At 41.9% G+C, this 24,261-nt stretch overlaps 1 protein-coding gene across 5 annotated transcripts in view; it reads left to right on the top strand.

Annotated features, from left to right (window-relative positions):
* Positions 1-2,899: 2,899 nt before the first annotated feature.
* rbm33a (RNA binding motif protein 33a) overlaps positions 2,900-24,261 on the top strand; it is a 186,934-nt gene continuing 165,572 nt past the window's right edge. For 3 of the 5 annotated variants that reach the window (XM_063044426.1, XM_063044430.1, XM_063044425.1), the window contains exons 1-4: positions 2,900-3,108; positions 11,046-11,124; positions 11,702-11,803; positions 18,218-18,266. In XM_063044426.1, the coding sequence (XP_062900496.1) occupies positions 3,090-3,108; positions 11,046-11,124; positions 11,702-11,803; positions 18,218-18,266 (249 nt within the window). In that variant the 5' untranslated portion in view covers positions 2,900-3,089. The remainder of the gene's footprint in view (positions 3,109-11,045; positions 11,125-11,701; positions 11,804-18,217; positions 18,267-24,261) is intronic. The other 2 variants (XM_063044429.1, XM_063044427.1) reach the window with 1 other exon arrangement.

Genomic DNA, 24,261 nt, shown 5'->3' with positions numbered 1-24,261 from the left:
TCAATATTTAAAATAAATAAACAAACTAAAATCTTAACCAGAAGTAAACTGCTATGCGGCCATTTAACAAACAGTCACCCAGTACTAGTTCTTAAAGCGATAAATGTGAAAAGTGTTCTTAAAGTGGTAAATTCAAACACAGTTCTTAGAATGGTAAATTCGAAAGTCCAAGAGATTTATACAGTCAATTAGGAGAGACTTTCCTGAAGTAAAGAATTCCTCAAAGACACGACGTCACTGCCGATCCCAGCAGGAACCTGCCTTGTCTGCAGGATTCACGACAGAAATAAAACTGTTTAAAGGCACTGACCTTTTTCCTCTGTAGACTAGACTAGATACTGCACAATCTTTTCTGCTGCTTTTAGCAGAGGTTATATCATGCAGATCACTCTTACTTGAACGAATTCAATAATGGCCGATTCTCTCCAAAACCACCAAACGACTCGTTCAAAAGTTCCTGTCTTCACTCTCCAACATTACTGAAAAGATACATCAACAAATCTGGCAGCTGTTGGTGAAACTACCGGCCCAACACTTCTGTACCTTATAATAGAAAGTAAAACTCCGTTTTAAAACGATACTGCGTCATGAGATTAATAAGCAGTGTAGCGGAGTATCTGACTGATGATCTAACTGAAAACTAACTGCGTCACCGGGGTCTACACTTATATACCTGGTGAGAAAAGGTCATCACGTGACCTCACATCGGCGGGAAAATTACATCAGGTGACCTCCAAAAGACCATTACATCATGCTCATCAGCTACCCAATTACATCATGGTCATAAGACAGTCACAAGATATCCATGAGGTATGTAACACCTCCCTCCAAAAAAATTTTTTTTGGTCTTTTTAGGAACAAAATTTTAACAATTAACCATTTACAAAAAAAAAACAAACATAAATATATAAAATTTACAACATACACAATATACACAGTATCATCATACAGCACCTTACAAACTAATATACAGTAGGAGTGTTACAAATGTTAAAATACCACCGCATAAAAAAATTTACATTGTACATTTAACATCTAGACAGTCAGTGATCACATTATCTTTATCTTTAATATGAGTGATCAAAATATTATACTCCTGTAACATTAAACTCCAAGGGCATGTGTAGCACTTGTTCTGCTTACAAGGATAAGTGCCAGGAGGGAGATCAGTGGGGAGGGATGGGGGGGACGAATGGTCAAGGGAGTTGCGTAGGGAGCGATCCCTGAAAGGGGCTTCCCTTCCTCCACCATCACGAGGGAGATGGCCTCCTTTTTTAAAGAAAGGGGCTTCCCTTCCTCCACCATCAACTCAGCTCTCAAACGCATCTCCCCCATTTCACGCACATCTGCTCTCACTCCATCCTCCCGTCTTCCCACTAGGAATAGGGTTCCACTGGTCCTCACCTACCAGCCCACCAGCCTCCGGGTCCAACATATTACTCTCCGTAACTTCCGCCACCTCCAATGGGATCCCACCACTAAGCACATCTTTCCCTCCCCCCTCTCTGCTTTCCGCAGGCATCGCTCCCTACGCGACTCCCTACACATGCCCTTACACTTCCTCCCTTACCACCATTCAGGGCCCCAGACAGTCCTTCCAGGTAAGGCAACACTTCACCTGTGAGTCAGCTGCTCCTGATGTAGCCTTCTACATATTGGCGAGACCTGACGCAGTCTGGGAGATCGTTTTGCTGAACACCTACGCTCTGTCCGCCAGAGAAAGCAGGATCTCCCAGTGGCCACACTTTTTAATTCCACATCCCATTCCCATTCTGATATGTCTATCCATGGCCTCCTCTACTGTAAAGATGAAGCCACACTCAGGTTGGAGGAACAACACCTTATATTCCATCTGGGTAGCCTCCAACCCGATGGCATGAACATTGACTTATCTAACTTCCGCTAATGCCCCACCTCCCCCTCGTATCCCATCCGTTATTTATTTATATACACGTATTCTTTCTCTCTCTCTCCTTTTTCTCCCTTTGTCTCTCTGACTATACCCCTTGCCCATCCTCTGGGTTCCCCTCCCCTCCTTTCCTTCTCCCTGGACCTCCTGTCCCATGATCCTCTCATATCCCTTTTGCCAATCACCTGTCCAGCTCTTGGCTCCATCCCTCCCCCTCCCGTCTTTTCCTATCATTTTGGATCTCCCCCTCCCCCTCCCACTTTCAAATCTCTTACTAACTCTTCCTTCAGTTAGTCCTGACGAAGGGTCTCGGCCTGGAACGTCGACTGTACGTCTTCCTAGAGATGCTGCCTAGCCTGCTGTGTTCACCAGCAACTTTGATGTGTACTGCTCTGAAGAGCATGCGCTCATACGTTCCAATTACATTACGAATTGCTCCATATAGTTAGATCAATAATATGTTAATTCGAGTCTGCAGTATATCAGATCAAAGTTATTCCATTTGTCGAGCAATTACAGAAAAAATATAATTGTAAAAAACGCTTTGGAATACCTCTTGACGATAATGTATTAGTCAGAGATGATAATGTATCTTTTTCTTTAAAATAAACATAACCGATTATAGGCAATATTTAAAAAAGAATCCCAATGGCTAGAACATTTCATCTAACCCCGTACAAGTAAAACTAAACTTTCCCACACTTCTGGGAAGAGGTACAGTCGACGTTTCAGGCCGAGACCCTTCGTCGACGAAGGGTCTCGGCCTGAAACGTCGACTGTACCTCTTCCTAGAGATGCTGCCTGGCCTGCTGCGTTCACCAGCAACTTTGATGTGTGTTGCTTGAATTTCCAGCATCTGCAGAATTCCTGTTGTTTTCTTTCCCACACTTAGTCAGAACAGAATTTGTTGACTTCCGTAATGCCGGAATTTGTCGGTACGCATGCGCGGCAACGAAGTCAGTCTTCCAGTATTCCGTGATGCAATGGGGGGACGGCGCAAATCCGCCATGTTGTGATTTTCTCTCTGGAGAGAGACGTACCGGCGGGGGGGGGGAAATATTGAAAAAAAGAACGAACATATCAGTCCTGGCTTTCCTCTCGCTTGCTGACTTGGTGAAGCACGGATTCTGGTTAATGCATCACCGAGGGTAAATAGAAGAACAACGACGGTCCCCTCACGATGGCCTCCAATGCACAAGGTAACTGATGGCTAATGTTAGTGACAACATCACAGGCCGGAGTATTGTGGGGTCTTCGTGTAAGGTGAGACTCACGGTGACTGTGGAGAGTAAAACCTTTTTGCGGAAAAACACCGGTATCTGTCCTGTTTAGCCTGAGTGGCCTGTGGAAGGCGGCGGTCTCAGTTGTTTACAGTGCCGCGGGCTTTGTGATTTAATCGGTGCCCATCGCCACTTTCTCCCTGTGTGTCCGTGAGATTGGCGGGGGTGGGGGGTGGTGGAAAAGCGACTATGCTGCTAATTATGATTCGCTTTTTACAGGAAATGTGTTGAATAGTCGGCTACAGAACCCCCCCCCGATGGTTTTTTTTCCCGATCCCCAATCGTTTGAGTCGTTATTCAAAATAATTCCGAATACGAGTTTAACATGGCTGCCATCCCTGAGAGTTGCAAATAGCAGTCTGTCCAAGCTGTTGGTCCTTTGTGATTTATATTTTTATTGGCTTTTTATTCCTTTTGTTTGTTGTGCTTCAAACCTTGGGATCACATCTTTCCCTGGGTTTCAATTAATGATTCGTTTTTCGTGATTTTCCCCTTCATTGATACTTGCTGTCACTTGTGTTTGGTTTGGTTCTGTGACTTTATCATGACTTCCATTGTTACCATATTAACTGAAAGGAACCCTAATTATTAAATGGAATGGTACAAGCAGCTGTAGTCAGACTTAACAGTTCCTTTTGTCCCGATCTGATTCTATGGCGATTGTTAGATTTTGATCACCTAGAAATTCAGTAGTGATTTAACAAATTGCATATTTTTATTTTAACTTAATCACTTTTTCTTACTGTACTTGTATTGTACACCTGATCTTGATATGTGAATAATGAAGCACTTATGGATAGCCACTTGCTTCTATAAAAAACACACTATGGCCTAGTGTTTGGCAACTGAAATGATTTTAAGTATCCAGTAGAAAGGGAAACACTCCAGTCTTCCAGATATTGCAAAATGGAGCAAAAAAGAACCGCTTCTAGTATATTTTCTCGTTCATTTTATGTTGTCAGATCTTTTGACATGAGCAGCATTCTTAAAAATTCCAACCTCCTGCTAAGGTGGTCATTGATAAGCTGCCATGTACTTGTGGTTCCAAATCTTAGCTGTGTCTTTTAGTTGAGAGCAACATAATTAGAATAGGTGTCACTTGTTTCTGATTCCTCACATTTACATAGTTTGGTTATTTTAAACTATGGGTGGTTCAGATATTGGTTGTTCATAAAGGTTATGATTTGTGTGATTTGCACATTGCACTAACAGCTGACAAAAGTTGAATATTTTAATCAGACCAAATGCTAATGGAAGTTAACATTTTTATAGTACACATATGTATTTTGTTCCTTTTTGGTGGTCCGTTGGTAGCATTTTTTTGGCTTCTGCTCTCTCTCGCTCTGTGTGCAGTGGTGACCGGATTGAAATACAGGCTGGGCATCTTCTGCCGAAAACCATAGAAACTTATTGCACAGTGTCTTTTTGGATGCTGCTGTTCCTTTTTCAACAGACATGGGTAAAGAGTTCCCATCAATTGGTGAGGATGTTGAATTTTATCAAGCACAGTTTGAGGATGATTCTTAGTTTGGGGTTTAAAAGGAATAGGATGGGTGGTAGAAAAGGCGGGGAGTAGCATTACTGGTCAGAGATGGCTATAGAAAAGGAGGACGCTGCAGAGGGAGTGTCCACTGAGTCAGTGTGGGTGGAAGTCAGAAATAGGAAGGGATCAATCACTGCTGGGAGTAGTCTATAACCCCCCAAATAACCCTGGGGACACCGAGGAGCAGATAAGCAGGCAGATTTTAGAATGGTGCAGGAAATACAGGATTGTAGTTATGGGTGATTTCAACTTCCCTCATATTGACTGGCGCTTCCTGACTGCAAGGGGGATAGCTGGGGCTGAATTTGTCAGATGTGTTCAAGAAGGATTCCTGACACAGTATGTGGACCGGCTGACAAGAGGAGAGGCCATACTAGATCTAGTTCTGGGTAATGAACCTGGCCAGGTGGCGGACCTCTTGGTGGGGGAGCATTTTGGTGAGAGTGACCACGACTCTCTTAGCTTCAGCATAGCTATGGAAAAGGATAAAAACAGACAAAATGTGGAGGAGAAGATGGTGGCACGACGCAGCGCACGCAGCCTCTCCGGTGATGAATATCTGTTATCTGTCAAGTAGGATGCCGTGCACAATTCTGATTTGATGGAGGCAGATGTGAGAGCACGGAGGAACATCTGGTGAAACTTCTGAAATGCCTGTTTTGCTGCTGCCGCTACTGTGTGATCCAAAATCTCCAGAGGGGAAGGCCCCGAATCCTCGGCTATGCTTGTTGCTCGGCGGCTGGGGGTGGGGTCGAAGCATTCGGCAGAGTTGGTGCTTGGTGTCGGAGGTTCGAAGCTTTCGGACGGACTCAGAGTCAGACTGTGGTCGGGTGCTTCCAGGATGCTGCATCGGCAAATTTGCGGCGCTGGAGGCTCATGGCAGGGAGACTTTCTCCCTTCTACCGTCTGTGTGAGATGATGGGGCTATCAGGACTTTGAGACTTTTTTTTTACTGTGCCCATGGTCTGCTCTTATCAAATTATGGTATTGCTTTGCACTGTACAACTATATGTTATAATTATGTGGTCTTTGTCAGTTTTAGTCTTGGTCTGTCTTGTGTTTCTATGATATCATACTGGAGGAACATTGTATTATTTTTTAATGCATGCATTTCTAAATGACAATAAATGAGGACTGAGTGTCCCCATAATCTAAAAAAAAAATAATCTAAATGGGAAAGTGCTTAACTGGGAAGGGCTAACTATGAAAGGATGAGGCAGGAACTAGCGAGAGTAAATTGGAAACAGATGTTCAAGGGTGAAAGCACAGAAGTAATCTGGCGGAAGTTTAGGAACCACTTGTGCTGGGTTCAGGATAGGTTTGTCCCACTGAGACAAGGAAAAAGTGGTAGGAAAAGGGAACCGTGTCTGACAAAACACGTGAGGCAACTCGTCAAGAGGAAGAAGGAAGCATATGTTAGATATAAGAAGTAGGAAGCAGGAGGGGCTCATGAGAAATATAGGGTAGCCAGGAAGGAGCTTAAGAAAGGACTTAGGAGAGCTCGAAGGAGGCATGAGAAGGCCTTGGCATGTAGGATTAAGGAGAACCCAAGGCGTTTTATGTGTATGTGAAGAACAGAAGGATGACAAGAATGAAGTGGAGCCGTTAAGGGATAAAGAATGCAACACGTGCCTGGATGTGGAGGAGGTTGGGGAGGTCCTAAATGAATACTTTGCTTCAGTATTCACAAGTGAAAAGGACCTTGATCAGGGTGAGCTTGAAATGGAATAGGTCTGTGTGCTGGACAATGTGGAGATAAAGAAAGAAGTGTTGGATCTTCTTAAAAACTTCAGGATTGATAAGTCCCCAGGACCGGACGTGATATACCCCAGGTTGCTGTGGGAAGTGAGAGAAGAGATCGCTGGAGCAGTAGCTATGATCTTTGAATCCTCTTTGGCTGCAGGGGAGGTGCTGGAGGATTGGAGAATGGCAAATGTAGTTCCCTTGTTTAAAAAAGGTAATAGGGAGAATCCTGGGAACTATAGACCGGTGAGTCTTACGTCGGTGGTCTGCAAACTATTGGAAAGGATTCTTAAGGATAGGATCTACAGTATGAGCATTTGGAGAAGTACAGTCTACTGAAGGGTAGTCAATATGGCTCTGTGAAGGGAAGGTCATGCCTCATGAGCCTAATTGAGTTTTTTGAAGAGGTAACAAAAGAAATTGATGAGGGTGGGGCGGTAGATGTGGTCTACATGGATTTTAGCAAGGCATTTGACAAGGTCCCCCACGAGAGACTCATCCAGAAAGTCATGAGGCATGGGATCAGTGGAACCTTGGCTGTTTGGATAAAAAATTGGCGTACGGGAAGAAAGCAGAGGGTAGTAGTGGAGGGAAAGTATTCTGCCTGGAGGTGAGTGACTAGTGGAGTGCCGCAAGGATCTGTCCTGGGACCCCTTCTCTTTGTGATTTTTGTAAATGACCTGGATGAAGAGGCGGAAGGATGTGTGAGTAAGTTTGCGGATGACACGAGGATTGGAAGAGTTGTGGATGGAGCTGTAGGTTGTTGAAGATTACAAGAGGATATAGACAGGATGCAGAGTTGGGCAGAAAAGTGGCAGATGGAGTTCAATCTGGCTAAGAGTGAGGTGATGCATTTTGGAAGGCCAAACCAGAAGGCTGAGTACAGGGTTAATGGTCGGTTACTTAAGAGTGTGGATGAACAGAGGGACCTTGGGGTTCAAATCCATACATCCCTCAAGGTCGCTGCACAGGTTGATAGGATAGTTAAGAAGGCCTATGGGATGCTAGGCTTCATTATTAGGGGGATTGAGTTCAAGAGTAGAGAGTCATGTTGCAACTCTACAAATCTCTGGTGAGACCACAGTTAGAGTATTGTGTTCAGTTCTGGTCACCTCATTATAGGAAGGATGTGGAAGCTATGGAGAGGGTGCAGAGGAGATTTACCAGGATGTTGCCAGGATTGGAAAACAAGTCTTATGAGGCAAGGTTAGCAGAGCTGGGACTTTTCTCTTTGGAGCATAGAAGGATGAGAGGGGACTTGATAGAGGTCTAAAAGATTGAGAGGCATAGATAGGGTGGATAGCCAGTACCTGTTTCCCAGGGCATGAACAGCAAACACCAGAGGGCATATGTACAGAGTTAAGGGAGGGAAGTTTAGGGGAGACATCAGGGGTAAGTTTTTTACACAGAGGGTTGTGGGTGCCTGGAATGACTTGCCAGGAATGGTGGTGGAGGCTAAAACATTAGGGGTATTTAAGAGCCTCTTGGACAGGCACATGGATGAAAGAAAAATAGAAGGTTATGGGGTAGTGTGGCCTTAGTACTTTTTTTTAGGAATATGAGTCGGCACAACATCGAGGGCCGAAGGGCCTGTACTGTGCTGTAGTATTCTAGTGCTTTGACATAGCATTGTGTGCTGAAGCGTTTTTGTTCTCCTGTAAATTTTTTTATGATGGAACAGTAACGCGTGTGTGTGTGTCCGTCCATGTTTCCCAAGCTGGGTAGGTATCATCTCTGCTCAGTGTATGCTAGGTTTGAGGTTTTGGTCTCTGAACATTCCTTTCTCAGTTGGCAGAAGCTTGGTCTGGTGTACTAGAGGCAGTGGTGAATCTCTGACTTTATTGAGAATGGCCAAGAATATAGAACATGTTCCAAGTTTTTCAGGGTCCTGCTATGCATCTAGATTGAGGGAGGAAGGATTGTTATGCTTTGGAGGACTTGGATCTCACAAATTTGTGCTGGAGCTTCAGTGAATGAGTCAGTAAAGGCCTGGAGTTTATTTTTCAAATGTAAACTCAGACAAATGCTGTTTCTGAGCTGTAGATTGACTGAAATTGGAGTGTTTTTTCAGGAATGTAAGCGATGATTGGATGAAGGGTTTTTCATTTGCTGAAGAGTAGATAAACTCCACTCTTGCAAGAAATGTTGCAGGTTGAGGGACGGTATTGCAGAGAGATAGTCTGCAAGGAGGGTTGGTGCAATACTTGACCCCACCCTGCACTGGGATTGGGTCTGTGGCTGATCATAGATTAGACCCATGGCTTGCATGTTACTGTGCAGAAGACAGAAGCATTTATGCAAATCAGTGGAGTCAGAGGCTTTTGCCAATTTCCACAGGGCCTTGTTGATCCGGAAGTCTACTTTAATGAGGAGCTGTGAAGAGAGTTATGGGTTTTTGATCAGAAGAGGGCAGGTCGAAGATGTTGGAATTATTGAATCGCTGGTGCAAGGTGTTCTTGAATTGAAATTGTTTCCAAATGTGTAAGAGAGAATGGAGGGAGTGGGTGGCACATCTATTGGCATTAGAAGGCTGAAGCTTCAGTTCATCAGAAAACTTAAAGATTGATAATTGGTGGAAAAGACAGAAAGTTTCAGCCAATAACGCATGGTTGGATGCATGTCCAACCCATATGTGGTTTAAACGTACAAAGACCCATTCAAAATCATGGCCAAGAGCTTATACAGGATCACCAGTTAGAGCTCACTGGAAAGAGCATGTCAAAGATTTTTACTCTAGACTTAATCCTGGATGCCTTCGTACAGTATGTTAACGATGAGAATTAGCATTTTCCTCAGCCCGGAAAGGGGATAGAAAAGGTCATCCAATAGCTAAAAATTGTGAGGAGCAGCGGCACATGGCTTTCTTGTATATCTGTACTTGGATAAAAACAATAAACCATAGGGTCTTCAGGAATAATCATTGAGAGTTATTAAATTTTAAAAAACATTAAAGTAAATGTCAAAAAAATTAAGAACCTCACTGCAACCTCCGAAGTTTCAGTGCTTAAAAATGTTCAGGTTGGCTCCAATCTAGATTATTTCTAAGATTTATAGATATTTGAATAAAAAACTATGCAAAGCAGTGTTTAGAAATGTTCTTGTGGAAGTTAAGTGTAATTAATGTCCTTTAACTTAAGAAGAGTGATTTCTTAAAGTAATTGAAAGACCTGCAATCAATCGTTAAAATATCTCCATGAATATCACCGTGTCCAGGAAAACGGAAATAGTAATACTCCATATTCATGTGCTTTAATCTTCATTTCACCATTGCTCCTTTCACTCCTTTCAAGTTCAAACATCAGATTCATTTTTCTTTTCACTTGGAAGGAGGATCCAGGATTGCACCGGAACTCCTGGATGTGTTATTGACCAGTGAAGAGAAACTGTTAGCATGTCAAATGTAAATATTTTTAAATGAAAAGTCATAATCAATTCCATTAGAGGATGGTGATAAGATAGCTTTGATTTAAATCCCTCTACTTAGGCAGGTTTTATTTCAGCTATGCTCTTGAGAAAGCAGGGCTTAAAATCCAAGCTTTTTGGTTCGTCAGTCGTGCACATACAATCTTTGATATTTGATGCTGAATTTAAGTTCTCCCTTAATCATCGGTCATAGGTGATGTATAAATGTGCCAAATCCTGATTTAATGTTAATTTAATCTATGTTGCCTCTTTAAAATTTCTTCAGTGCTGTTTTAAAATGTGGGATTTGGCAGAAATATATAGTTTAAGTAGAAAGTAAGAATAGTTCACAAAGGTGTTAGCTCTGAATGGTGTTGAATGTCTCAAGTTCAGGTTCATTGTGATGGACGTACAAGTAATAAATGCCAAGAACATTAGCTTTTAACAGCAGCAGCAGTGCATCACAAAAATGACAAACATAAATTACGTAAATTATACATAGCTTATGCGATAAAATAAAAAATAACATTAGTCATTATTGCAAGTTGAGGCAAATATAGTCTCAGGTAGAATTAGTGTTTTTAATGTTGGTTCAAGAATCTGATGCCAGTGGGAAGAAGGTGCTGTTTAACCTCTGTGTGGGTCTTCAGACCTCTGGCCTGATGGCAACAATGAGAAGAGGGTATGGCCCAAATGGTGGGAGACCTTAATTATGGATGTTGTCTTCTTGAGACGTCACTTGTTACAGATATCCTCGATGGTGAGAGCTGCCCGTGTGATGAAACTGTCCAAGTCCAGCACTCTCTGTACCCTCTTGCACTTTTGTGCAGTGGAGTTGTGATGTATCCAATATATCATCATTCAAAGGAATTGAATTTTCATACCTTGTTTGATTTCAGTGAATTGTACACTTGTTTTCATTCAGTTTGTGTTTGACCTGACATGAAGAGGGCATCTATCATGCAATGAAGAATTAAATACTTGTAACTTCTGCTTTACTGATCATTGCATACTATAACCATTTAAGGTACACGTCATGAACTTTAGAATCATAGGTCAAAGGTTTTCAAATTATCTTTTTTTTATCGTTATGGTCTATTTGTTCAAGTGGTTGCTTTTCTAGATAGTGACTTGTGTTTAGTAACCTATATATTTGTTTTGTTTTTAGAAGATGAATTTGACCAAGTTGATAAACCAGGTTCTGAAAGATTTCGGAGGAGACGACCAGCCAATGAAGAATGGGACAGGTAGTTAAAGCGTTTGATTCTTATAATTTTTAAAATTCTACATTGTATTCTTTCAAGTGAAACCATACTTGCATTTATATGATAGCTTTCATCATGTCAGAATATCTGGTTTAGGTAGTGCAAGGATTGGGATACTTCTGTAGACATGTTTTGGGAGAAGGTAAAGTTGAAAATGAGCTCTGAGCCCTAAATCTCTCAGAGTGGTTGCAATGCTTTTCCTAGCCCATCCAAATCCTGTCTTCACAGACTCTCCACACCTAGTGGACTCACAGCTACAGTTATACCATGTTTTTGCAGTAAGTGGCTGGAGAGTGTTTGTGCCAGGTTCCCAACACAGCAGTGCTGCCAGTAAATCATTGTGATAATGACTCCTATGACTGCTCCTTCCTGAGTACAGTGTATCAGTGAATGTAAACGAGTTTGCTAGAAACAAAGCTTAAGTTGAAATGGAAAATATAGCGTTATTACCAGTATATTTTGGTACAATCTTCTGGTTGTGGTCAAAGAATATGCAACCAGAAGGAAGATTAGTCAGTCTACCTTTCGTGCCAATGACTGTGATACATCTTCCTGATAGACTGAATGCCTTCTATGCACGGATTAACACAATGGATGATGTAACATCAAGGAACTCTCCCTCTCCCACTGAGGAACAGCACCCTGTCTGGCTGCAGCCGAGGTGAGGACAATTCTAGCCAGGGTCAACCCACGCAAAGCTGCAGGGCCAGACAACATACCTGCTCAGTTGCTGAGGGATTTTGCAACTGAGCTAACAGAGGTCTTAGCTATGATATTTCTTTGCAGTAGAACACTGTCCCTGTAGGCTTCAAGGTACCTGCCATCTTTCCAGTGTCCAAAAGGACTGGAACTTGTCTGAATGATTACCACCCAGTGGCTTTGACCTCGACAATCATGAACTGCTTTAAGTGGCTGGTAATGGATTGTATAAAATCCCACTTTCCAACTACTTTGGATCCCTACCAGTTTGCCAACCACTCAAATCAGTCCACTGGTAATGGTCCTCCATTCTGTCCTGTCTCATCTAGCTAACAATAACTCATATGCTTGTCTGTTGTTCATCGACTTTAGCTCAGTATTTAACATGATCATCTCTCAGAGGCTGGTGGGTAAGCTGACCATTTTTAAAAATGAAATTGTGAAATATTAAGCAGCCAGTCCTGACCTTCCTTCAACCACATCTCTGCAATGGCCACAACAATGTATTCCCTGTACTCATTCATGCTCTAAGTTCATCTCACTTGCACTTAATTCTCCTTGATTTAAAATAAACACATTTCAACCCTTCATGTACGACTCTATGACATGCCTCCCAGTCATTAATATATAATCAAAAATAGCAAATCACCAACCCCTGCAGTACACCACTGATTACAGACTGTAATTCACTTTATTAGGATCAGTGAAAATGCTTGTCAAAATGATTGGAGCTTTGACCGCTGCCTCCCATCACCAGGCCAATTTTAGATTTAATTAGCCGGCTTGCCTTAAATCTCACGTGCTGTAACTTTCTGGACCAGTCCACCACGGAGAACCTTGCAAATGGCCTGCATTATCAACAAAATCACAAACCAAAGGTATTAAAGTGAGGTAGTGTTCATGGGTTCAATGTCTATTTTGAAATCGGACGGCAGAGGGGAAGAAGCTGTTTCTGAATCGCTGAGTGTGTGCCTGCAGGCTTCTGTACCTTCTTCCCGATGGTAACAATGTTAATGGGACATGTCCTGGATGGTGGAGATCCTTGATGATGGATGCTGTCTTCCTAAGGCACCACTCCTTGAAGATGTCTTGGATACTACAAAGGCTGGTACCTATGATAGAGCTGACTAATTTCACAAGTTTCTGCAACTTATTTCAATCTTTTGCAGTAGCTCCCCCCCACCCCGTACCAGACAGTGTTGCAGCCAGTCAGAATGCTCTGTATGTTACATTTATAGATGTTTCCGAGGTGTTTCAGTTGACAAACCAAATCGCCTCAAATTCCAAATGACATATAGCCACTGTCTTGCCTTCTTTATAGCTGTATCAGCATTGCATCCAGGTTAAGTCCTCAGAGATATTGACACCAAGGAACTTAAAAAAAAATTTTTTTAAAGATTGTTTACTCTCTCCACTTCTGATCCATCCATGAGGATTGTTTTTTTTTATTCCTCCGTCTTATCCTTCCTGAAGTCCACTATCAGCTGTTTGGTCTTGCTGATGTTGAGTTCAAGGTTGTTGCTGCGGCTCCACCCAACTAACTGGTATATCTTGCTCTTGTAGGCCCTTTGGTCATCATCTGAAGTTCTGCCAACAAAGGTTGTATCATCAACAAATCATTAGATGTTCTTTGAGTTATGTCTAGCCATGCATTCATGGGTGTAGAGAGAGCAGAGCAGTGGGCTAAACACACATCCCTGTGGTGCGCCAGTGTTAATTGTCAGCAAAGTGGAGATGTTATTTCCAGTCTGCATAGATTGTGGTCTTCTGGTTAGGAAGTCAAGCAGACTGAGTTACAGAAGCCTAGGTTCTGCAGCTTTTTGATCAGGACTGTAGGAATGATACCATTAAATGCTGAGTTATAGTCAACAAACAGCATCCTGACATGGGTATTTGCATTGTCCAGGTGATCCAAGGCTGCGTGGAGAGACATTGAGATCGTGTCTGTTGTAGACTGATTGTGGTGATAGATAAAATGCAGTAGGTTCAGGTCCTTCCTGAGACAGGTGTTGATTCTAGCCATGACTAATCTCTCAAAGCATTTACTAGGAGCATTGTGTATGAAGGGCCTAAAGCATTATTGAGGATCCCTACCATCCATCCCACAATCTCTTTGACCTGCTATCATCAGGAATGAGGTACAGAAGCATCAGACTAGGACTACCAGATTGGATAACAGCTTCCTTCCTCAGTCTGAGAGACTGTCACCCTGTCACCACCGAGGTCTTGTCCCTGGGCAGTGAATTGTTTACTGTTTACTTGCACTGTGCACTATATGCATTTTGAATTATTATTAACTTATTTGTTGTAATATTTGTCTTATGTGCTGTGTGTGATATGTTTGTGGGTGCACTGTGGTCCTCAACCATTGTTTGATCTGGTTTTTATATATAGTCTATTGACAATAAACTTGAACTTAAAGTTGAAGGCAAAGAGGAATAAAACTTAAGCAAATCAATGAAGAAGGAGATTGCAGGTCAAGAGTGAGAAAAGAACAACCCAAAAGCAATAAATGACAGGCAAGGATCATTTTGGACAGGTGGTCTTCAAAATAAGTGCTCACAGCAAAATTAAGAAATAGCAGAGCGAAGCTTTATTTGCAAGCTAAAGTTTCTCAACAGTGTTTTGGGATGTTTGACTTCAGAAGCAAAGATGGTAATTCAAAAAGTTTCTTGATCCAAAGCTATTGCTGTGTCTTTTTTTAATGTGCAGGTGCAGTAGTAATGTCCTATTTTTACTTTTTGCTTAAAGGTGGTACTTGTGTTTTTAAAATTTGAAATGATGTTCATGTTGCAGAACTTGTATGAGACAAAGAATTTGCACTAATTATGGGAATACAATTGTAGTTATGTTGCATGTTGGTCCATAGACCCTAGATGAAACTGACATTTTAATTTATTACACTATGATGTAATTATTAGAAGTTATTGACAATTTAGATCTATTACATATTATGTGAAATTGATTTACTCAATTTTTCGGATGACAGAAGTATAATGAGAAAAGTATGATGGGGCTGTTGACATATTGACAAAAATTTTACTGGTTTAGATTGCTTGTTTCTATTTTTGACCTCAGCCAAGATAATTTTTGCATAAAACCTATCACAATCAAATTCCACCAAGCTAGATTCTTTTTATGATAAAACAAATTACTGAGCACAGCAAAGAAAGTTTCAATACATTGTTTTGGCTTCAGTGTGTTTCATATTGATCTGCCTTTGTAAATTTTATAATAATGTTAATTTCAGTTGTGCAATCAATGCACTTTAACACTTTTATCTGCAGCCAAACTGAGGTTTGCAGTTCCAGGCTGACTATGATGTCAGGTTCAGTGGACAAAATTTTTGTAAGTATCAGTAAAATGAAATGCTGGATAAACTCATGTTTATACAGTAGAATGGAAAGAAAGATGTACAAGTAAAAAATTTGTGGTTGGAACAGACGGTGTATCACCAGACGGAGAAACAACAGTGTTTGAGCTCCCAGCTGGTGTGCTGCAAGGAGACACTCTGGCACTCTATATCTTTATAATCGTCCTTGATTACGCTCTGCGTCAAGCTACCAAGGATCATGACAAGCTTGGTTTTACCATAAAACCGGGGCAAACCAAAAGGGTCAGACCAGTTACACTCACAGATCTCGATTTTGCAGATGACATAGTCCTGCTGTCTGACCAGATGGAGGAAGCACCGCAGCTACTGACAAAAGTGGAAATTGAGTGCAATAATGTTGGACTTCACCTAAACGCTAAAAAGACAGAGTATATGGCATTTAACTGCGACGAAGGTACTTTCAAGACCGTAGAGAATGATACCATTAAGAAAGTCTTTTGACTACAAGTACCTCGGGTCAAGAATGATGAAGTTCGGAGAAGGACATAAAGATACGGAAGGCGCTGGCATGGACGGCTATGAGCGACATGAAGGAAATCTGGAAGTCGAACCTGACCAGAGGGCTTAAAAATAGGATTTTCATAGCAGTCATAGAGTCCATTCTCATGTATGGATGTGAGACGTGGACACTCACCAAGACGATGCGGACGTCTCTGGATGGTTGCTATACACGAGTGCTCCGGATGGCTCTTGGTGTGAGTTGACAACAGCACATGATGAGCATTGAGCTCTATAACAACCTACGGATGCTCTCTACTAAAATCGAGCGGAGAAGACTGCAACTAGCGGGGCACTGTCTACGCCACCCCGAGCTACCTGCCAGCCAAGTCATCATATGGGAGCCCAAGCACGGGAGGATGAACTCTGGGCGCCCTCCCAAGACTATGGTCGACACGCTCCTAGAAGACAGCAGCGCGGCTAATGTAGAAGAACTGAACACATTGATGAGGAAGAGGGAGAAGTGGAGAGTCCGTCATCGTGCCCGACGCCAGCCCCCTAGGCCTGCGTCGACGTAGTAGTAGTGATCGGGTGGTGATTCTATCATTTTTGTCAAACACATAAATTGGGTTGAAAATGGCATGCACACAAGTATTTGATCAGCAAGTGGGTTTATCAAAAATCTGAGGATACCTTTCATACAATACTCTTTAATGCTGAAAGAGGCTACTAATGTAAAAGGCCAATGTTTTATTTTCTTCATAGTTTAAAAAAATCTTGGTCAAGTTAGATTTCAAAAGTTATCATAAGATTATAGAAATTCAGTGGAAAAACAAGATGGCTTGGGAGAGCAATGGAAGAAGTGAATTCAATGTGACGTGCTCAATTCAAGAACCCTTTTTTAATAGGACTTGATCTGCAACTTTATATCTCCATTGTTTCAGGATCATGAAATTTTGTTGATAGATGTGGTTCCAACTCAATTCCTTCCCTAGTGGTCTCCAAAAGTGTATGATATAGGAGGTACTTGTAACTTTTTACAATCTTTGGCTCAGTTTATTTTTCATATTCATTTATCGCCAAGTGCCAGAAGCATTTTTTGGTGTGGAAAACTTCATACAAGTCTTTACCACTATTTTATTAGGAAACCAAAATTATATATAAACCAATTAGACTCTGAATTGCTTCCAGTAAAGTATGATACTTGTCAATGCACCAAAAAGAGAACATGCTGGAGATATTTATCATGCCAGGCAATATCTTTGGCTAGGGAAACTGTTTCAGGTTGGTGACCTTTTATCAGAACTGTCAGAACATGAAAACTAAAATATTTTAAGTGGGTAAGAATGCCATACTTGTAGCAACCTTACAGACAATCCATGATGAAGGTCTGGTTGAATATACATGTCAACTTAATGTGGTTGCTGATTTAGAGCTATAGAGTCATTGATTTAAATTAGTTTTGTTTTACTGGGTCTCATCAAGCTCTGAGCAAGGCCTTTTTAAAAAAAATTGAAATGATTGCAAAATGTGCAGACTTTGCCTACTTGATATTTTTAGATATCACTCAGCAATTCACATAGCAAAACTGCCAGTCTTCAAATTAGGCTTGGTGAAATGAAACAGGTATGCTTTGACTATTTAAAAAATATATGCTTTGTTGAAAGAGAATATCTTGAATTTTGTGAGAGATATTGCTGCTAATGCTTCATCCCAGGATCTGGGATTTGTTCAGTCATTATATTCACTATGATGCACTCTTGGCTGTTTAACTTTCATACCTTCCTAAAATGCTATAAATATCCTAATAAGTACCAAGTCATTTTCAGACCAGTGTCTCTGTTCATAGAATTACCTTGGCTTCTGCTCAAGAATGGGAGATATATTTTTTTAAGCCTGCTGCAATTTCTGACTTTCAGATATGAAAACCTCCGTTATTACTCTTCTAGTTCTGTCTTCTGAGAATTCCCCTTTCCTTTCAACTCTAAATAGTTCCCCCTTCTGTAATTGCCCATATAAGGTCCAGAATTCTTTTACTAAACCATACAACTTTTATGTCATCTATTACAGCACTTCTTAAAATGTAGGTCAGGATTGTCCAAATAGTTTCCTTCATATTAGCATTGGCTTTTGTCTGATTGTTCTTGTGAGGCACAATGGAATCCCTATTATATTAAAACGAGCTATAACAATGCAGTATTAACTGGATCTAAAATGGATAACGTTCACTTCTCCCATGCATTAATTTTGTGTGTGCAAATAATTCATTTCGAGAGTATCTTTTTGTAATGAATGTATAATCTGAATTGTCATTTTTAGACTAATATAAGGTTTGCTTAACGTATAAATCTCTGTGAAGGTGTATTTGAATGTCCAGATAATTCTTGAATTTATCATTTTCTAATGTAAGTCAAATCAACAAATTAATTATTTAAATACTGTTCTGTTAATGTATTAAATAATTTTCAACTGTAATGTACATTTGCATAACTTTTGCAGCACCAGTCAGTAATTGAAATTATCTACCATTACCATGTCTTACAGTGATCTTGAAGATGATTTGCTCAGTGATGACTGGGGGTTGAGCAAAAAGGTAAGACAAACAAAATTTATTGTATTTATTCTTTGGAACTTGTGATCAGTTATGAGTAGTTCTCGTATTTTTTTAATGCTGGAAACCACTAACAGGTGCTAATGTTTTGTGCTGGAAACTACTAACAACTGTCAACTCCTGATCTATCTCTTAATTTTTAAAAAGCATAACTACAGAAACTTGCATCCTGAGAAACATTGAAACTTGACCAGCCATTTGTAGTTAACAAGACTACAGTTAACAAGAGCAGGTGCAGAAACTGGAGATAAAATGGCAAGAAACCTACACTTTGGCTCCCAAATCCTTGGCAGAATCTATCGCAGCGGTTCCCAACCTTTTTTATGCCTTGAGCAATAGCATTAAGCAAGGGGTCTGCGGACCTCAGGTTGGGAACCTCTGATCTATCAGGTTCAAGTCAGGAATGAAGGAGGATTCTGATTATCATGCTAAATGCAGCCTCAGAAAAACTTGAGCTTGTTACTATACCAAAGGAACTTGCTTTCTTGAGCAGCAGTCTAACTGCTACCTTAAATATTTATCTTTTCCACCATGGTCACACTGTGGCTTTGTGTTGCACCATTATTTGATACACTAGCATTGGATCACCGGTTCTTTATTGCCACAAGGGAGTCTAGGAGGTTGCAGCAAGGAATCTAGTCCTTTGACCTACCCATGTCCATGCCACTCATCATTTACAACAATCATACATGCATTTGATTTTCTTCACGGTCCTCTCAGCCACCACCAGGCTCTTGCCTGCCGACAAACTAGGGGTAATTTAGAGTGGCCCATCATGGCTTTGGGATGTGGGAGGAAACTCGGGCTCCAAGAGGAAAATGCAAGCCACAGGCAGAGCATGCAAGCTCCACACAGACAACGCTGGTGATCAGTTCAGTCTTTTTTTCCAGGGTAGAAATAGCAAATACTAGAGGGCAAAGATTAAAGGTGAGAGGAAGAAAATTTAAATGAGATGTATAAGGTAATTTTTGCTTTTACACTGCGTGGTAGGTGCTTGGAACACACTACGAAGGGAAGTGGTGGAAGTAGATACAATAGTGAAGTTTAAGAGGCATGTAGACAGGCACATGAATTGGCAGCGATTGGAGGAACTTAGAGTATGTGCAGGTACCTGCATAGTTTACCATGTTTGTCCTAGGCCGAAAGGCTTGTCATACATTCCGTGTACTTCTACAATAGCATAGGAGTGCTTTCAAGCTGCAGTGGGAACAAAATTACCAAATCGAGGAAGTTGCATGGAGCTAAGTATTTTAGTCATAGTCATAGTCATACTTTACAGATCCCGGGGGAAATTGGTTTTTGTTACAGTTGCACCATAAATAATAAATAGTAATAAAACCATAAATAGTTAAATGGTAATATGTAAATTACGCCAGGAAATAAGTCCAGGACCAGCCTATTGGCTCAGGGTGTCTGACCCTCCAAGGGGGGAGTTGTAAAGTTTGATGGCCACAGGCAGGAATGACTTCCTATGACGCTCTGTGTTGCATCTTGGTGGAATGAGTCTCTGGCTGAATGTACTCCTGTGCCCAACCAGTACATTATGTAGTGGATGGGAGACATTGTCCAAGATGGCATGCAACTTGGACACCTTCCTCTTTTCAGACACCACTGTCAGAGAGTCCAGTTCCATCCCCACAACATCAGTGGCCTTACGAATGAGTTTGTTGATTCTGTTGGTGTCTGCTACCCTCAGCCTGCTGCCCCAGCACACAACAGCAAACATGATAGTACTGGCCACCACAGACTCGTAGAACATCCTCAGCTTCGTCCGGCAGATGTTAAAGGACCTCAGTCTCCTCAGGAAATAGAGACGGCTCTGACCTTTCTTGTAGACAGCCTCAGTGTTCTTAGACCAGTCCAGTTTATTGTCAATTCGTATCCCCAGGTATTTGTAATCCTCCACCATGTCCATACTGACCCCCTGGATGGAAACAGGGGTCACCGGTACCTTAGCTCTCCTCAGGTCTACCACCAGCTCCTTAGTCTTTCTCACATTAAGCTGCAGATGATTCTGCTCACACCATGTGACAAAGTTTCCTACCGTAGCCCTGTACTCAGCCTCATCTCTCTTGCTGATGCATCCAACTATGGCAGAGTCATCAGAAAACTTCTGAAGATGACAAGACTTTATGCAGTAGTTGAAGTCCGAGGTGTAAATGGTGAAGAGAAAGGGAGACAAGACAGTCCCCTGTAGAGCCCCAGTGCTGCTGATCACTCTGTCGGACACACAGTGTTGCTAGCACACGTACTGTGGTCTGCCAGTCAGGTAATCAAGAATCCATGACACCAAGAAAGCATCCACCTGCATCACTGTCAGCTTCTCCCCCAGCAGAGCAGGGCGGATGGTGTTGAATGCACTGGAGAAGTCAAAAAACATGACCCTCACAGTGCTCGCTGGCTTGTCCAGGTGAGTGTAGACATGGTTCAGCAGGTAGACGATGACATCCTCAACTCCTAGTCGGGGCTGGTAGGTGAACTGGAGGGGATTTAAGTGTGGCCTGACATAGGCCGGAGCAGCTCCAGAACAAGTCTCTCCAGGGTCTTCATGATGTGGGAGGTCAATGCCACCGGTCTGTAGTCATTGAGGCCGCTGGGGCGCGGCGACTTCGGCACAGGGACGAGGCAGGACGTCTTCTACAGCACAGGAACCCTCCGGAGCTTCAGACTCAGGTTGAGTACATGGTGAAGTACTCCACATAGCTGAGGGGCACAGGCTTGGAGCATCCTGGTACTGACACCATCCGGTCCTGCAGCCTTTCTTGGGTTGAAACCTTTCAGCTGTCTTCTCACCTGTTCAGCTGTGAAGCCCACCGTGGTGGTTTTGTGTGGGGATGGGGTATAGTCATGAGAGCAGGGTATTGTAAAGAATTTTGTGTTATCAAGAACAAAGACAGAGCTGTTAGAGCAAAAAATGTTATTGTGATGCATTTGCTGAAAACCAGTGAATATAAAATGAAACTAAGAAAGAGGCTAAAGCGGCATGAGAAAAGTATTTTTTTTAAATCTGGAGAGCGATTAGGGTTTGGAATACACTGCCAGTGATCGTGAAAGATATAGAGGGAGTTGGATGAGAAGTCAAAATTAATTTATTATCAAAGTACATACATCTCCAGATTACTTTGAGATTCGTTTTCTTAGACTTTTACTGGAAATTAATGAAATACGATAGAATTTATGAAAAACTTTTTAAAGACGGACAAATAACCAAAATACAAAAGAAGACATTTTATAAATAAATAATACAGGTGTCCCCTGTTTTTCAAACGTTCGCTTTACAACACCTCGCTGTTACGAAAGACCTACATTAGTTACCTATTTTCGCGAACAGAAGGTGTTTTCACTGTTACGAAAAAAGGCAACGTGTGAAAAAAGGCAGCACGTGAAAAAGGCAGTGCGTACCCCGAGCAGCCAAGCTCTTCCCCTGGAACTGCATTCTAGCCGGCATTGCTTAAATATGTGCCTGTGAGCATCTGTGCTTTATGTCAATTTATTTTGAGCATCCATCAGCAAGGTGAATTCTAAGGTATCAGAAAAGCCTAAAAGAGTTCGTAAGGGTGTCACACAGCGTAAAACTAGACATAATTAAGCGTTTCGATCGTGGTGAATAAAGTAAGGACAAAGTGAGTTTGGCTTGTGGAAGTTGACGTAGATGATGTTGAAGAGGTTTTGGCATCTCATGACCAAGAACTGATAGATGAAGAGCTGATGCAATTGGAAGAGGAAACGATAACAATCAAAACCGAATGCAGTAGCGAAAGTGAAGTCGTCCAGGAACTGAATGTGAAGCAACTGCGTGAGATTTTTGCTGCAATTGACAACGCTGCAATGATTGCAGAAAAGTATGACTTTAATTTTGAAAGGGTTAGTAGGTTTAGGGCATATTTGCAAGATGGTTTGAGTGCTTACGAAGAACTGTATGATAGAAAAATGTGCGAGGCCAGCAGTCAAGCATACTGTCGTTTTTCAAACCTTCCACATCAGCCACAGCAGACGACGAACCTCGACCTTCGACATCGAGGCAGGCAGACATAAAAGAAGATGACCTGCGTGCTCTGATGGAAACAGATGACGATGAGATGACACCCCAGTGTCCCACCACCCCAGCCTCTGACGACTCAGCCTAACACACCATCATCAGTGTGCTCGCTGTCTTCTCGATTCCAGTAAATGATGCTACACTGTACATACATTATTTCTACTTTATATAGGCTGTGTATTTTTATGTGTTGTTTGGTTTGATTTGACAGCTTCATAGCTTAAAGGTTACTGGAGAAAGTGCTTCTGCCGAGAGTGCTTGCGTGAGATTTTCGCTACGGTGGACAGTGCAATGATTTCTACTTTATATAGGCTGTGTATTTATCATATCATTCCTGCTTTTACTATATGTTACTGTTATTTTAGATTTTATGTGTTATTTGGCATGATTTGGTTTGGGTCTGGGAACGCTCACAAATTTTTCCCATATAAATAGATGGTAATTGTTTCACTTTACGACATCCCGGCTTACGAACCGTTTCATAGGAGCGCTCTACCTTCAGATGGCGGGGGAAACCTGTACTGAGTTTAGATTCCTTAAAAGAAAGTCTGTAGGTTGTGGAGTCATTTCAGAGTTGAGCTGAGTGAATTATTTACGCTTGTTCAAGGTCTTGATAATAACTTTCCTTGAACGTGGTGGTGTGGGACCTAAGGCTCCTTGTACCTCCTGCCTGATAGTAGTAGCAAGAAGGAAGTATAGCCTGAATGGTGGGGTTCCTTGATGGATGCTGCTTTCTTGTGGCAGCGCACCATGTAAATGTACTCAATGGTCAGGAGGGCTTTCCCATTGATGGACAAGGCTGTATCCATCACTTTCTCTAAAAGGAAAAATTTTGCAGGGTCATGAGTGCATATGGTGATGAACTGAATCACTCTTGAGAGCAGATAGGGGATTGAAGGGTAAAATATTCTTTCATCTTTTAACCATTTTGTGAAAAGGATATCTTACTGCAGCGATCTTCAGGGAAATTAGCAATTGGCAATTAATATTGACTTTGTCAGCAACTCCAGACTTGGACTAAATAAAGCTGAGAGATGTATGATTTTGAAAGAGCACAGTACAAATATGGTGATATTTCACATTAAAATGAATGGCATAACAGAAATGTATATTATGAGATGTTCTGTTAGTCCTGACGAAGGGTCTCAGCCTGAAACATTGACTGTACCTCTTCCTAGAGATGCTGCCTGGCCTGCTGTGTTTACCAGAGACTTTGATGTGTGTTGCTTGAATTTGCAGTATCTGCTGAATTCCTCGTCTTTGCGGTTATGAAATGTTCTATTGATTTTTTTTTTGGTTAAAATCCTATTTGATTTTGTCAATTGAATTAATAAGTGCCACCTCCCCACCATGTACCAAAGCAGTATGCACCGAAGCAGTACAGCCAATGTCATGTTATGAGTAACATACACAAAATGCTGGAGGAACTCAGCAGGCCAGGCAGCATCTGTGGAAAAGAGTAACAGTTGAAGTTTCGGGCTGAGGCCTATCATCAGTCCTGACTCTTTTCCATAGATGTTACCTGTTCTGCTGAGTTCCTCCAGAATTTTGTGCGTGTTGCTTTGGATTTCTTATGTTTATCATGTTACGAGCAGTCCATAAAACATAGAAGCAGAATTAGGGCTTTCAGCCTAGCAAGTCTGCTCCGCCATTTCATCGCGGAGAGGCCAGCCGCAAAATGGCGTTGGGCCGCCTTCTTCACCAGCAAGGGGAGAAAGCCCACGCGCGGGAAGAGACTTTTGTAATGCACCTCTGACGTCATTTCCACCCGGAGAGGAGGGGAATGGAACTGCGTATAAAAACCAGTGCTGCGAAGTTTGAATAAACTAGTCTCGAGTGCAACTTACAGACTGCGTGTCGTTATTTCTAGCTCTGTGTGTAGCACATCGCTACAGTCCCTCAATTTTGAGGCTGTGCCCTCTCATTCTGGATACCCTC

Source organism: Mobula hypostoma, chromosome 3 (assembly GCF_963921235.1).
Source record: "Mobula hypostoma chromosome 3, sMobHyp1.1, whole genome shotgun sequence".
Classification (NCBI taxonomy): Eukaryota; Metazoa; Chordata; class Chondrichthyes; order Myliobatiformes; family Myliobatidae; genus Mobula; species Mobula hypostoma.
The sequence above is the reverse complement of the archived record's forward strand: the minus strand, read 5'-3'. Positions and strand labels throughout refer to the sequence as shown.